At 28.0% G+C, this 15,289-nt stretch overlaps 1 protein-coding gene across 6 annotated transcripts in view; it reads left to right on the top strand.

The window, feature by feature from the left end:
- The window catches only part of LOC107455121 (putative receptor-type tyrosine-protein phosphatase mosPTP-1), a 131,558-nt gene that overhangs the window by 54,062 nt on the left and 62,207 nt on the right, over nucleotides 1–15,289 (top strand). For all 6 annotated transcript variants that reach the window (XM_016072582.3, XM_016072580.3, XM_016072579.3 and 3 more), the window contains one exon: nucleotides 12,269–12,392. In XM_016072582.3, the coding sequence (XP_015928068.1) occupies nucleotides 12,269–12,392 (124 nt within the window). The remainder of the gene's footprint in view (nucleotides 1–12,268; nucleotides 12,393–15,289) is intronic.

Genomic DNA, 15,289 nt, shown 5'->3' with positions numbered 1-15,289 from the left:
ACCGTGAAAAAGTCTCTAGTTTCCTCAAAATCGAGCGTTTATATTAACTCATGCTAGTTTTGACACCGGGCTCTATTACATTTAATAAAATAATTTATATTTCTAAATTAATAATTTTTTTTAAACTTTTATTTATTAAGAGAATGATATGTACCGCGAGAGAAACTTTCCATCACAAATTCTGTTTCACTCCCATAACTTATTTAAAGTTAAAGTATAGAAGAAGTGAGTTCAAGCAAACCTAAAGTAAGCCATGAAGGTTCAATTGCTGAAGAAAATCAAATATCAAACTGCAAACAAATAAATTATTTGGAGAGAACTTCGCCATTTCGTAATCCCAAGTTATCCTCTCATAATATATTACCTTTTGGATATTTTGAAATTTTCTTTTCAGTTTTGGAAATTTCATGACTTACCCTAGGTTTCTCTGAACTCACTTTTTCTATACTTTAAATTTCAAATCACTTATGGAGTTGAAAGAGAATTTGTGATGAAAAGTTTATCCTCTGATATAGCGTCCTTTAAAGAATTTTTTCTGTATTTACTAAATAAATAAATAATCTTTTGAACTATTCTTCTGGTTACTATAAGAATTGGAGCATATTTGCGTTTTATTTCCTTAAGAAAAATGAGATAACTTACATAAGTCATGTCATAATTAAATGTATCATTCTCAACGCATAACTTCTTCATTTAACGAACTAAGAAGTTTGAATATTGAGGAATTAGTATTAGGTATTATCTATTAAACAATACTGTTATAAATTTCAAATTTGATTTTCTTTTTTGATCAGCTTGATATTGTCAGTTGGATATTACCACTTCCAGATCAAATCTTGCACCTGCGTGTTCTCGAAGACGTGTTCAGTGAAATCGCTGAAGAAAATCGAGTTACTTAGTAACTGCGTTGCATAGAAACATGGTAAATCATAATCATAAAAATGAAGAAAACAGATTTTTTAAAAAATCGTGCTATTACGAAAACTAAAAATTTATTGAAATCTTTATTACAAACATTCTTATATATATATATTAAAAAAAAAAGTAGAAAAAAAATTCTATTAAAGTTTGACACCGATTTCCCCGTTTGACCTATATTCTATAGTTTAACCTGACAGCGTAATTTGAATACATTATTATTCTGCATAACTGTATGCATGTTTTGTTTTTCAAAATGCTGTTAATTTCTAGTTTTATTTGTAAATTTAGATGTGGCATACAAATCAATGTCAGTACCATATTCTATATTTTTTAATTTCTTTAACTATAGTCATAATGACATTTGTAAATTTCAAGTTCTTGAAAATGCTTAATGATATTTTTAGAATCTCGAATAGATTTACAACGAATAAATCAAATTTAAAAGTTCCATATACCACAGTAAGGTTAATATTTTTTATGGACATAATGTTTTGCTTTGGTAAACGCTTGATATTATTTTAAATATTCTTAGTAAACTACCCGATTATGGTTAAATTTACCGTGTTTCTGGATTTATGGGAACACCAAAGAGCCCGGCAATTTTTACCGAAGCTCTTAGGTAATAATTTTGGTAAAATGGTTGATTGTATAATGTGTGATAAAATTTTGAAAATGTGGTAAAATTTGGTAATTTTATCATGATATCTTAGAGTATTTTATTATTATTATTTATTAGAGTATTTTATTATTATTATTTTATTAGAGTATTTTATTATCATGATATTATTAGGAATAAAAACCATATATTTGATTAAATTTACTTTTCAGTTTTGTATTTTTACTAAATGTGTGGTAATAAGAATATATTTGAAAATTAGAATTTAAGATAAACCGTTACCATGTGAACGAAAAAGTTACCAATAAATGGTTTAAATATACTTTGGTTTTATTAGCTAGAATTATGGCTGTTTTTACCAAAAATGCCAAGACCTTACAGTATGGTAATTGTAACAGATTTTTTTCTCTGTTAATTTATTAAATAAGGTTTAATAACTAATTCATTTAATAATAATGTATACATTTTTATAAACAATTATTACTTTTATGTGATTAGCAGAAAAACCTATAATATTAATAGCAATATACTACGTTTTCATTTATTTATAAATATTATTTTATCAACCTTGGTTACTGCTAACTTCAACGCCAGTTTAAACAGTCGAAGGATATTGGAAACGGAAGTTAAATTCCGACCGTAAAAAAAAGTATAATTTCCGAACCTTTGAGTTTTGATTTTCATTTCCGGCATCTCGTTTTGAAAGGTATTTTCTCCTAAATCAATATGATTATATTGTTTTCTTGATGTATTCGTAACGGATGCAATCTGAACTTACGACATTTTAACCTGTTATTTTGAGTTTTATGTTACCTACTTGCATTTTATTTATTTATTTTCGATTTTTACAAAAAAAAGAAAAAGCAATTGGTATTGTTTCTGAGTAGTATGTGCTCATAAGTATAGAAAAATAGGTATTAATTCAGAGTAAAAAGATAATACGGATTTTTTTAAAGCATTTTTGCGCAATTATTTGTATTTGATCTAAAAGGCTTCGTTCAATAATTTTAATTGTAATTTTAATGTAATTAAAGATAGCATTCAGCCGGATTGTTGTTCTTCATCCGAGTTTTGCATAATATCTTTTAAGAGTATTTTAAGACATAGCATAATAAGTGTATTTTAAGACATAGAATAATTAGAGTATTTTAAGACATAGTATAATAAGAATATTTTAAGACATAGTATAATAAATTCTTTAGCAATTAACTTTTGATTATGAGGCATTCTGGTAACCTTAAAATTATCTGATTGTTTCTGGTTATTAAAAGATCCATTATACCCTGTTACAAAATCTTCTATGAAGTACAATATCTTTTATCTTATTATTATGAAACAAGCATACCATACATACACAAAGTGTGGTGATATATATTATACATTTGCAAATCAACACTCTGAATAATATACATATACAAATTGTTTCCCAGATATTATACATAGATAAATCGCTTACTAGATATTATGTATAAACAAATTGCTCCTAAACGGAGTAAGAAATTCTGGAAAAATTGCGGTTTCTGGTAGAGCCCTCCTCCACCCACAATTCTAGTAATTAAAACCAAAATATGCGGTATTCAAACCATTGATTTGAAATTTTGGCTTCTTACTACCTCACATTTAGTAAAAAATAAAAATATTTAACCGAATAAATGGTTTTTATGACATACTTTAAAGTATCATGATAAAATTACCAAATTTTATCACATATTATAAAACTATATTTTATTATTAATTTTGCTAAAATCATTTTCAAAACGCTTCGGTAAAAATTACAGATTTTTTTGGAGACTCCATAGGGCCAGATACACGGTAAATTACCATATTATGATAGTTTTGCCAATTCTTTTTCCCCGCGTTGATATTATGTATATACAAATTATTGTGGAGTTAAAAATAAAAGCAATTTAAAATATGCAAATTAATCATTTTGCAGTATATAGATAGAAACAAAAGCGCCAATCGAAAGATTTATTAAAAAACATTGAATAGAGCTATAGAATAATTAAAGCTATATGATATATATTAATAAAATTTAAAGATTTTTTTTTGGGTGTTCCCATAGGACCAGAAACGCGGTAAATTTTACCATATTATGATAGTTTTGACAATACTTTTTTTCTCCGTGATGATATTATATCATATACAAATTGTTGTGGAGTTAAAAATAAAAGCAATTTAAAATTTGCAAATTATTCATTTTGCTATATATAGGTAAAAATAAAAGAGCCAATAGAAAGATTTATTAAAAAACATTGAATAGAGCTACAGGATAATTAAGGCTATATGATATATATGAAGCAAAATTTATGGTTGTTAAGGAAATGTTTACTCTGAATGTAGTCGCATATTAGTGATCTTCCAAATCCCAGAATATACGTATAAATACTCCTAACAATTACTTATGACTCTTTCTTTTATTACCTAAAATGTATTATGTACAGTGCATACAATAAAGAACGAACCAGAATAAATAACTTTTGATCTAATGATCGGATCTTCACGATCTAGAACTTAATTTTAATGGTTCGTAGAAGTGGCCTCAAATGTGCTAAATAATTAGTACAGACCATATTTTAAGTTACGAAATCAGACTCCAGACGTACTTTCTTTGAACAAAAATACCTTTTTTCGTCGGATTCCGATTTTGATCCCTAAAATATAGGGGGTAGCCGCAATCTGGGAAATAAGAAAGCTGTCCAGAGGTTGGACCCCTTGATGTTAAATTTACTTGTTGCGTATTTCACCATATTTCAGAAACTTTTTCAGCAAATTTTAAAATATTTGCACACAATTACAATTATAAAACTTGTTTGTCCAAAGATAATTCCGTGCAAAATATAACTTTTAGTAAGTATTTATTATTTTATTTAACAGCAGTTGAAATCTTTTTGAATTGTAAGGTGTACATTTTTTACATCTTTTTAAAGTAGATAATTTTAAATGGCGCCATACAAAATTTGAGCGTAATCGCATTCCTTAAAAAGATAAAAGAAATTGTATATTTTACAATTCCATCATTTCTCGACTGTTGTTAAATAAAATAATAAAAAATAAACATTTAAGTTATATTATTAAAAGTTATATTTTGCATGGAATCATCTTTGGGTAAACAAGTTTTGTAATTGTGTGCAAATTATTTCTTAATTTTCGTAAAAAATTGAGATATTTTGAAATACGCAAAAAGTGAAATTAGCATTAAGGGGTCCAAACTTATCACCGCTCTCTTAACCAAACTATTTGGATCATATTTCCCAGATTGCGGCCATCCCCCATATTTTGGCCATCCCCCATATCCCCCATATATTCCCCCATATCAGAAATCCGTATCAGTCGAAAAAAATTATTTTTACTCAGAGAAAGTGCGTTTTTATGTCTGATTTCGTAACTTAAAATATCGTTTACACTAATTTAGCACATCTGAGGTCACCTCATCGAACCACAAAAATTAAGTCCTAGAACATGAAAATCCGGTCATTAGATCAAAAGTTATTCATGGTGGGCCGTTTTTCATTTTGCCCACTGTGCAATGAAAAGTTTAAGAAATTGATATTACCTATAAATAAGTAATGTAGTGTAAGCTGATTTGAATATATTAAATTAATGAAGATAAAAAAAAAAATCTATCATCTAGAACTATCTAAAAATTGTCGAGAAAATCAAAATAATTCTTTTATTTCTGAATGAAGATTAATAACATGAATAGAAATGAAGCATTAATTTTGTTCTATCGAGCGTTTAATTCTCAGATATTTCATTTATATACTAACTAGGTGAATTACATCGTAAATAATCAGCTTTTGAATATAACATGAAGTAATATTTCTCAGTAATAGAAATAAAACGGTTCTATTAATTCTAAATATCAATTTCCCAAAATAAAGTAAAATAATACCTATAATTTCTTCTTAATAGGGATTTATTTGAGAAAAATAAATCACATTCTTCATTTAATCTCAAACATAACCCATGAACGGAGAATATCTTAATAAAGTAAAAGTTCAATCAAGTTAAGTCAACTGAGGTGCATCCAACAGTGAACACAAAATCTCAATAGGGATTTATTTATCGCACAAGCGTACGCCCAAGTTATAAATTTTCTTTTTCATACCTCACCTTGTTGGAAAATAACTTTTCTTTCTTAAGTAAAGGTTTTTTTTTCTTTCATGCATGTATTGAGCATCATTGATCGTGCAATTTCGGCACTAAAGCAGCACGGCACGCGGGCGGGAAAGGAAGAACGTCAATCAATTATAATCGATTGAACCGCGCCTTTAAATGGGTTCTTCCCCATTCAAGTGTAGATATTTTTTATGTTACTATTTCCTTCTAAAAAATTTAATCCTTTTAAAATGTTCTGTTAATATACGATGCTCCTTCCGAAAAGAAAAACCTATATTGCTTTGGTTTATTTTATCATGTTTAAGTTTTCTAAATCAAAGGAAAACAGTATTGCAAGTCCAGGATAAAAAAGATCTTTAAGCAATTGATGAATTACTTTATCAAAAACTTTATTCGCTTAAAAAATTTACAAATTGGAAAGAACAGTCGACGTGTTTCTAGCGCTCAAAAACAGACGCTCATTTTTAAGACTTGCCAAAAAAAAAAACTGCTTTCGTGTTGGACTTGTAAATAAGAAACCTGCAATATCAGCCGAACTCTTGTTACGCACTGTCATAAAAAATAAATAAATATATAAATAAATACTAAGCAATTTAAGTTGAAAAATTAATTCCTATGAGCTTATGCTGCATTTTTAGAATAGTCCTTAAAAAGGAACTACATGCATTTATTGGTTAATTATATACGTATATTTTGCGAATTTTAAACTGTCTCTCCTTATAATGTGTTAGTTTCTCTTTTTTTTTTCAAACTTAAATATTTAAGGTACTATAGAATTTAAAGGCACCATTTCAATAACATTTTCTCTCCTCTCATAAAATATTTTTGTGCCGGCACACAAATCCAAATTGCAATTCTTAACCAACTAGTGTCGAAGAATGCTGGCAGAGACGCTGTAATCATACTAAGCTTCTACCCCATATGAATTATTTTGTTTCTGTGTTAAATTTATTACTGGCTAATATTTTAAAATTATCCACGAAATTAGATAACTATACAGTGAAAAAAATATAGTCAAAACTACCAGAATTTAGTAAAATTTACCATGTTTTTGGCTCTATGGGAACACAAAAAAAGTTTGGTAATTTTTATTCAAGTGCTCTGGTGAAAATTTTGGTAAAATAAACTATAAAATATGGTTTTATAATAAGTGATAAAATTTGGTGAATGTGGTAAAGTTTGGTACTTTTATCATAGCACCTTAGAGCAGAGCATAAAAACCATTTATTCGGTTAAATTTTCTTTACAGTTATTTATTTTTTACTGGTAATAAGAAGTATAATTTTGAAAACCAGAATTTCGGATAAACTGTTACCGTATTAACAGAAAAATTACCAAATGAATGATTTAAATACCATATATTTTGAGTTTATTAACCAGAATTACGGATTTATTTTACCAAAAATGTCAATACCATACAATGCGGTAATTTGAACATAATGTTTTTCTCTGTGTAAAGAAATTTGTCTGAAATAAATGAAATTTCTTGATAAATATTTAACAATTTGTAAATAACGCCTAATTCTTAGGGTTTTCAATATTTTGAAAAACTTTTGCCAAACAAATTTTGATATTCTGCAACAATAGCCAGATTCATTGTAAATTCTGAATGTTTACGTTACTAACAACATATATACGTAAAAATGAAAAATTTGTGAAGAAAACAACAAATATCTATAATTAATTAAGACTCATATTTTGGCGTAAGGGAAAATTTAAAAATGAACATAAAACTTAATAAAAGTGAGTTTTAAGTGTGCCAAAAACTATTTTTCTGAAGTTCGTAATTTATTAAATGAGAATAGCCCCAAACAAAACATTTTATCAAAACGTTTAAAAATTACCCATTAAATAAAGACGAAGAAAAGATTATAATGACATCCTTTTCCATGTAAAGAAGATAAGAAATGTTTCACAATGGAGATTTTTCGGATTACTTCTTCATAGTTGAGAAAATCCATTCCAGTTGGACGAATTTTAATGCGATTTCGCTCTAAATCGGGAAGCTTTCAAAACAATCTTTTCGCTTTTATCCCACAAATTAGCTCATCTTTCAAGAACAAAGATTGGAACAAGGAAGAACTCTTTACATTTGAATGTCTTCAATCATTTATAAGTTATTAAAATCTCGTATTCGAATATTTAGCGTAGAGTTTTTAACTCTTTTCAGAATGGCTTGATAAATGGTCATATTACGTGTTTCATTTCTCAGATTTGCTATTGTGTAATAATTTAAAATAGTATTTAATTTTTATGTTTTATTTCTCAGATTTGCTATTGTGTAATAATTTAAAATAGTATTTAATTTTTATTATAACTAGGAAAGAATAAACATCGTGTTCAAAGTCGTTTTAAAGCATATTGTATTTTTGAATGAAAGGAATTTATGTTAGTATGCATGGCATTAAAAATTAAAATTTCTATTTAATATTGCATTCTGAATCACACGCTTTTATTTTAAGACACATATCTGTTTTATAATAGATTAAAATAATTTTAATTTAAAAAACAATTCTTTGTGGTACAAGAAGAAAAAAAGTCTGATGAAATGACCATACTGTATGATAATGACATTTCTGGTAAGAAAATAACAACGTAATTCTGGTAAACAGAATCAAAAAAATTCGGTATTCAAACCGTACATTTGCTAATTTTTCCGTTCATATGGCTATGGTTTATCGGAAATTCTGGGTTTCGAAATCATAGTTTTTCTTTACATACTTTTAGCAAAAGAATTTTAGCTGAATTAAAAAGGAAATTTAACCGAATAAAGGGTTTTTATGACATGCTCTAAGGTATAATGATAAAATTACTAAATTTTCTAAATATGTATCATTCATCTATGTTTTTAACAGTTAAAAAGCTTAGAGATACGAACTGTATTTGAAGTAAATTGTTACAGTTTTATTCATTCTATAACTTAACATCAATGTAAGTTTAAAAACCTCTATGTTAATTTTTTGAAAAATATTTGCTTATAATGTGTGGACATATGTTTACGGTAATACATTGTTAAAGTCATTGCTAAGTATTGAACTAAATAATATTCATTAACAACAGGGAACAATTTTTTTTTTATTTTTGTTTTCTGTTGCATGAAATAAAAGATCTTAAATACATTCGTATTGCTGATTTAAAATCTGCAATCGTTTTCCTTTCTCCGAGCTATATTTATTTTCTTAACTGATATTTTTAATCTATTTTTTGCCAAAATGTACCAGTTTAAAAACCTACTGTAAAACAGGGGGTCGCATAAATGTTGCAGCAAACTTCTAGGGAAGTCAGGGAACGCCATCAGGATTACATTTGTATAGGAACCATGCCGGAAAATATTGTCACACGCCGTTAGAGGTGCTTCCTTATTATGAACTGTATCTTCGTGTGCTTTTGAACAAGTCATAATAGGGGCAACGCCCCTAGACGCTTACGATGACATTTCTGGGCTTGCGTTTCGAAGCCATTTTAATTCTATGTGCCCCAGTTCCCCTAAAAGTTTGTCGCAACATTTACGTAAAGGTCTATTTCAGATTACGCTTTTAACTTTGCACATTTCGACGAAAATAAGCTAATAATGTCTCTAAAAAAATAGGGCTTTAGGAGCAAAACTAATTTCTGATTTGAAATCCCCCCATCTAAATTAGGTAAGATCAAGTATAAATGCAACAAAAAATTTATTCCCCAGTATAATTCAAGTAAGCATCATTATCACAATAATTTTGTCTTCTTAGACACTTGATTACATTATAATACAGTTAAATGGAACCATGATTTAACTTTATATATTGATAAGAATACATATTTTGTTCTGGTAGTGCATTGTTTCAAAATACCAGCATTATGGTGAAAGCATTAACTTAATAAAATTTTGTAGGTGTCGAAAGTTTGAAATTTCGTTTAAACAAATAAAAATGTATATTTAAAAATTCATATTGTTTATTTAAAAATTCATTTACTATTGAAAGAAAACATTCTAAATTGACTGATTCTGTTAAATGTAGTCATCAATAAAAAGAATAACGTGTAAGGGAAAGGAAATTTATATAGTCGATGAGTCATCAGTGTTCTGGTACGCTGTCTATAAAATGTTATGTCCCCATTTCCTGTAAACAGCTCCACGCTCTGCTCGCTACCCCCAAATTATAGTCATGTAATAGCTCTCTTAACTAAATCGATAGAAACTTTCCTACAAGTCAGCACGCCTAGAATCGCTTGAAAGAAGAAAAGTGCTCCCTAGCCCTCGTGAAATTATCCTATAACGGTCCCTTTCTCTGCAGAACGTAAAGCCAAATAATCTATCGAAAAGGAAAAATGTTTTTCATAAAAAGATATTACTATCCATTTGAAGTTTATGATATTTTTACCCATATCACATTTTGAAATTACCCATTTTGCTGAGTAGGGCAATAATTCATTTCGAATGTAAGTTATTTAAATTTTAAACAGTTCAATCTGCTTTTAAAAAACTGATTCATAAAACCGTGGGATTTTATAAGTAATATTTTTATAGGCTTACATGACTCCACATATTCTGAGTTGAACCTTAAAATTATACATAGACCCTTACTTTCTTGCAAATTTGTTGCAATTTTAATAAGGTGTTAAAATAAATTGAACCATAATATTGTGTAATAATGGACTAATTTGTTGCAATTTTAATAAGGTGTTAAAATAAATTGAACCATAATATTGTGTTATCATGAACTAACTTACTCGTTTGTATGGTTCAATCTGATACTTAACTGTGATTACGACAAACTGTCCCGATTTGGTTCAAATGGATTTAAAATGTGACTTTTATGGTTCGTAATGTTGAGGATTTATAATAACAGATGGCGCTGAGCGCAAACAATTTTCTTATTATNTACTATCCATTTGAAGTTTATGATATTTTTACCCATATCACATTTTGAAATTACCCATTTTGCTGAGTAGGGCAATAATTCATTTCGAATGTAAGTTATTTAAATTTTAAACAGTTCAATCTGCTTTTAAAAAACTGATTCATAAAACCGTGGGATTTTATAAGTAATATTTTTATAGGCTTACATGACTCCACATATTCTGAGTTGAACCTTAAAATTATACATAGACCCTTACTTTCTTGCAAATTTGTTGCAATTTTAATAAGGTGTTAAAATAAATTGAACCATAATATTGTGTAATAATGGACTAATTTGTTGCAATTTTAATAAGGTGTTAAAATAAATTGAACCATAATATTGTGTAATCATGGACTAACTCGTTTGTATGGTTCAATCTGATACTTAACTGTGATTACAACAAACTGTCCCGATTTGGTTCAAATGGATTTAAAATGTGACTTTTATGGTTCGTAATGTATCAAAATCTTTAACTTTACATACATAACTAAAATGTAGTACTTCATAATAATTCATTTTTCCCCTATAATATTGACATTTTTGATGCCTGTTGTCATTTATATTTGCTATTACCTAATGAGGTGTTAAAAAGGAAGTGTTAAACTTGCATGTGTTAAACTAATGAGGTGTTAAACTTGTATACGACCGAGGAAGTCTTGTCTCCTACATTTCATAACATTACATTATGCGGTTCGTGTTAATACCTTTTAAGTAATAAGGATGGACAATTCTATTTCTTAGTTTGAGGCACGGAGAAAAAAATTCTGGTAAAATTACCGTTTTCTATAGTAATGACTTTTCCAGTAAAAAAAAATTTATTAAATTAAATAAAATAAACATACTTTTTTTTTAATTAAACCGAATTATACCAAATAATTTTTCCATTCATATGGTAATGGTTTGCTGGTAATTCTGTTTTTCAAAATTATAATTCTTGTTACCACACTTTTAATAAGAAATGCAAACTGTAGAGAGTAAATTTAACCGAAAAAATGTGTTTTATACCATGCTCGAGGTACCATGATAAAATAACCAAATTTTACCACATTCAGCTAATTTTATTACATATTATAAAACCATATTTTATTGCTAATTTTACCAAAATTATTTCCGATGGGCCTTGGTAAAAAGCACCTAAGTTTTTGGTGTTCCCAAAGCTGTTAAACTAATACTTAACCATTCTTTCTAAGACTATATATAAGGAATTGACTGCATGAGAACAATTTAAATGAAAAGTAATGGTTATTTTAAAAAAATATTTCAAAAAATCAAATATAGTATTCATTTACACATCTTCTTTTATTATTTACAGGAATATTCAGAATAATAATCTGATTTTTCACTTAAAAATTATTCATTAGTTTTACTATATAGCATCATGATATTTTGGTTCATTGCATTCTTAATATATTGCTCAGTATGTCCTTTATTAATAAGTAAATTCTTATGTTTAAAAAAAATCAAATATAGCTTTCGTTGTATATATACTTTTATTATTTGTAGGAAAAATTCGAAGAATAATCTGATTTTTCCATTAAAAATTAATCGATTGTTTTACTATGTAACATTAACAACTATGATTCATTATACTCATAATATATTGCTCAGTATATGCTTTATTAAGTATATTCTTCGCTAAAAGTACATTCTTTGTTAAAAATATATTCTTTATTAATAAGTATATTTATTTAAAGTATATTCTTTATTAATTACAGTATATTCGTTTCAGATGTTCCTGATCCTCCAGGAATGCCACTGATCATGAGTTTTACATCTCGTTCAGTTAACTTGTCCTGGGCTCCAAGTATTGACAATCACCACAGCTCTATTATTCACTACATTATTCATGTCAGGTAAGTGTCAAAATGACTATAATGTAAAACAGTTGGCATACAAACATAACTCAAATGAAGATCTGTGTTTGTATATTAAAGGTGATTTTGAGAAAAAATGAATTTCATGGTTTGAGATTTTTCAGGAGCGAGCATTCAATTGACAATAAAAATATACACAGATGGCACAAGTTTTTTTTTTACATACCCTTAAAACTTCAAAACAAAATATATAATTTTTGACGTAATTTTTAAAATCGGGTTGGACAAGAACCGATTTTTCTTCAAAATTCCTCCCCAATTAATATTTCCTCATTAGTATATATTATAATTTTCTTCNTCTCTAATATGTAATACATACCCTTAAAACTTCAGAACAAAATGTACAATTTTTGACGTAATTTTTAAAATCGGATTGGACAAGAACCGATTTTTCTTCAAAATTCCTCCCCAATTAATATTTCCTCATTAGTATATATTATAATTTTCTTCATTATAATTTTCCTTGTGCTTTTTGTCTACGTGGAGACGCGATTTTACAATCCAGTGGGGTTTAACGACCAGCTGTCCTGTTTTGCATTTTCTTAAATAAAAGTAATTAATTCCTAACTTTTTCTTAAATTAGGTAAAGTTTTTAAAATAAATAAAAGAGTGCATTATAATTGCGACCAACTACGACGAAGAGAAAAGTCTCCAAAAAAGAGAACGTGAAGGCCGCTGGATTGAAGATTAGCTGTGGGGACAGAATCCGTTTTTCCCAGCATGGCCCATCTTTAATGTGTAATAACTCTAGGGGAGAACCGACATTCTACGTTATTAATTTGTCAAAACTTAGTAACTTTTAAAATACAGCAGATATAGAACAACAGATATACAGCAGACAAAATACAACACCAATATATTCAAAGAACTCTTTTTACGATAATTGTAAAATAATGTGGAAGCAACATCAAGGGCGACAATATGCAAATTTGAAAGACATTCAGTCGTTTCGGTACTATAAGCGATGCTAAATACCATCATCTGAGCTCGGACAAAGAATGACGGGAAGCTGATGATGGTACTTACTTGTAGTACCGAAACGTCCTAGACATATTATAAGAATTTTTAGAATTCTTTCAATGCATGTGTTTTTTTTCTTTCTAAAATACTCAAGTTGACAATTATAAAATATATAAAAAATTAAAGAAAGAAAAGGAAAAAAAAGAATTGCTCTAAAATCCGACGTCTGTTGATGATAGTTCCCAAAAAGACGAAATTTCTTCATATTTTCTTTTCTTTTCAAAAAAAATCTTAAGTTTTTCCTGGAAGGGGAGAAAGAGATCGAAATTAATTATTTGGCTTGAGAAAGTGAGTTTTTCTTTCTCACCGTACACACGACTATTTTCCCAAAGCGATAAAAGTATGGAATGACTTTGCATTTCACAGATAAACATAACATCAATGACAAAAAAAAAGAAGAAAAAAGATCGATAATACTATACATTCAAGGTATTAAAATTGTGCATAATGCGTGAATTGTTACTTTAAAGGATTTAAACTGGAATGGGAACTTTTTCACGTTTGTTTTGTTCTAAAATGATGGACTTATTACGGCACGTTACTGTCTGTTCATTAATTTGAAAGAAAAAAAAAACTGATTGGGTAAACTTTCTGAAATTTTTTTTTCTAATACAGGGTTCTGATCAACTTATTTATAAAATTTAGTTTGATTTTAAATTTTACGAATTGAAATTTCTTTGTCTTCCCGGGTTACTTGAGCCATTTTGTTGGGTAAATTGTAAAAATGCCCGGATCAAATTACACACCCACATTGTAAAAATGTCCGGATCGATTACACACCCACATTGTAAAAATGTCCGGATCAAATTACACACCCAAATCAGATCAATGATACACACCCAAAGTGCCGGTACTTTATACCGAATTTGATCCGGAATTTTTTACAGTGTACATTATTAAGTCGAATTTAGCAACGTTGTTTTGAGTTTGATTGCTAACTTTCATACCATCAGTTGCATGTTTTAGTACAATTTTGGATCATTTATAATATGTATGTTATTTATCAACATAATGTGTCTGTTTTAAAAGTAAGCTTTTAAACCTTGACTTACATTTAAGATAATGTTATCGTAAAGGTATACGTTTAATAACTTTAATTACCTATTCCTTGATTTTAAGTTGAACTCCCTATAAATATTTTTAAAAACAACTTCAAACAGTACTTTAATGGTTGGTTTACTTCATTGATTATATTTCCATTAATATTTTTTTCTGTATTTTAAATTCATTGTTGTTTCCTGTATGGGATAAAAAAAATTATCAAACGTTTTCCAAAAAACTATGGATTTTAATATTATAGACATTGTTGCTACTGTATAGCCTGTAGTAATCAATAGAGAACGTTCATTTGAACTTGTTAACTGAACTTTAATCATAAATTAAATAGCTTGAACTTTTTAGCGTTAACTAAATAGGCAAAAGAATAAAAATTTAAAAAATAAATAATTCTGCAATTTTATTTTTATGAAAGCAGTTGTTTTGAGCATTTAATTTAACTTTTTGTTACTCTAACTTCATTAAATATAGGCTAAATATCGAATTCCTACCGCCAGCTTTAGTTACCCCACATTAAGGGGTAACTAACTTTAGACATATCTTTCCTTTAATATGCATATTTTGGAAAACGTACGTTAATACTTGTAAACATAAAGTGTAATTGTCATCCAAGATTTACAACAATTGATCCATCTTGGAAGTTCTTGAAATAGCTGATATCTTAAAATGAATAGTGGCTTAAGTTACTCGGAATGGCATTACCAATTCTATGACATTCATTGAATGTTATTGAGTAATAGCAATTCGATGTTCTATCATTCAATACCAATTGCATCGAAAGATTTATGCGTTTTCCTATG

Source organism: Parasteatoda tepidariorum, chromosome X2, assembly GCF_043381705.1.
Source record: "Parasteatoda tepidariorum isolate YZ-2023 chromosome X2, CAS_Ptep_4.0, whole genome shotgun sequence".
Taxonomy (NCBI): domain Eukaryota; kingdom Metazoa; phylum Arthropoda; class Arachnida; order Araneae; family Theridiidae; genus Parasteatoda; species Parasteatoda tepidariorum.
Note: the sequence above shows the minus strand (reverse complement) of the source record. Positions and strands in the feature narration are given on the sequence as shown.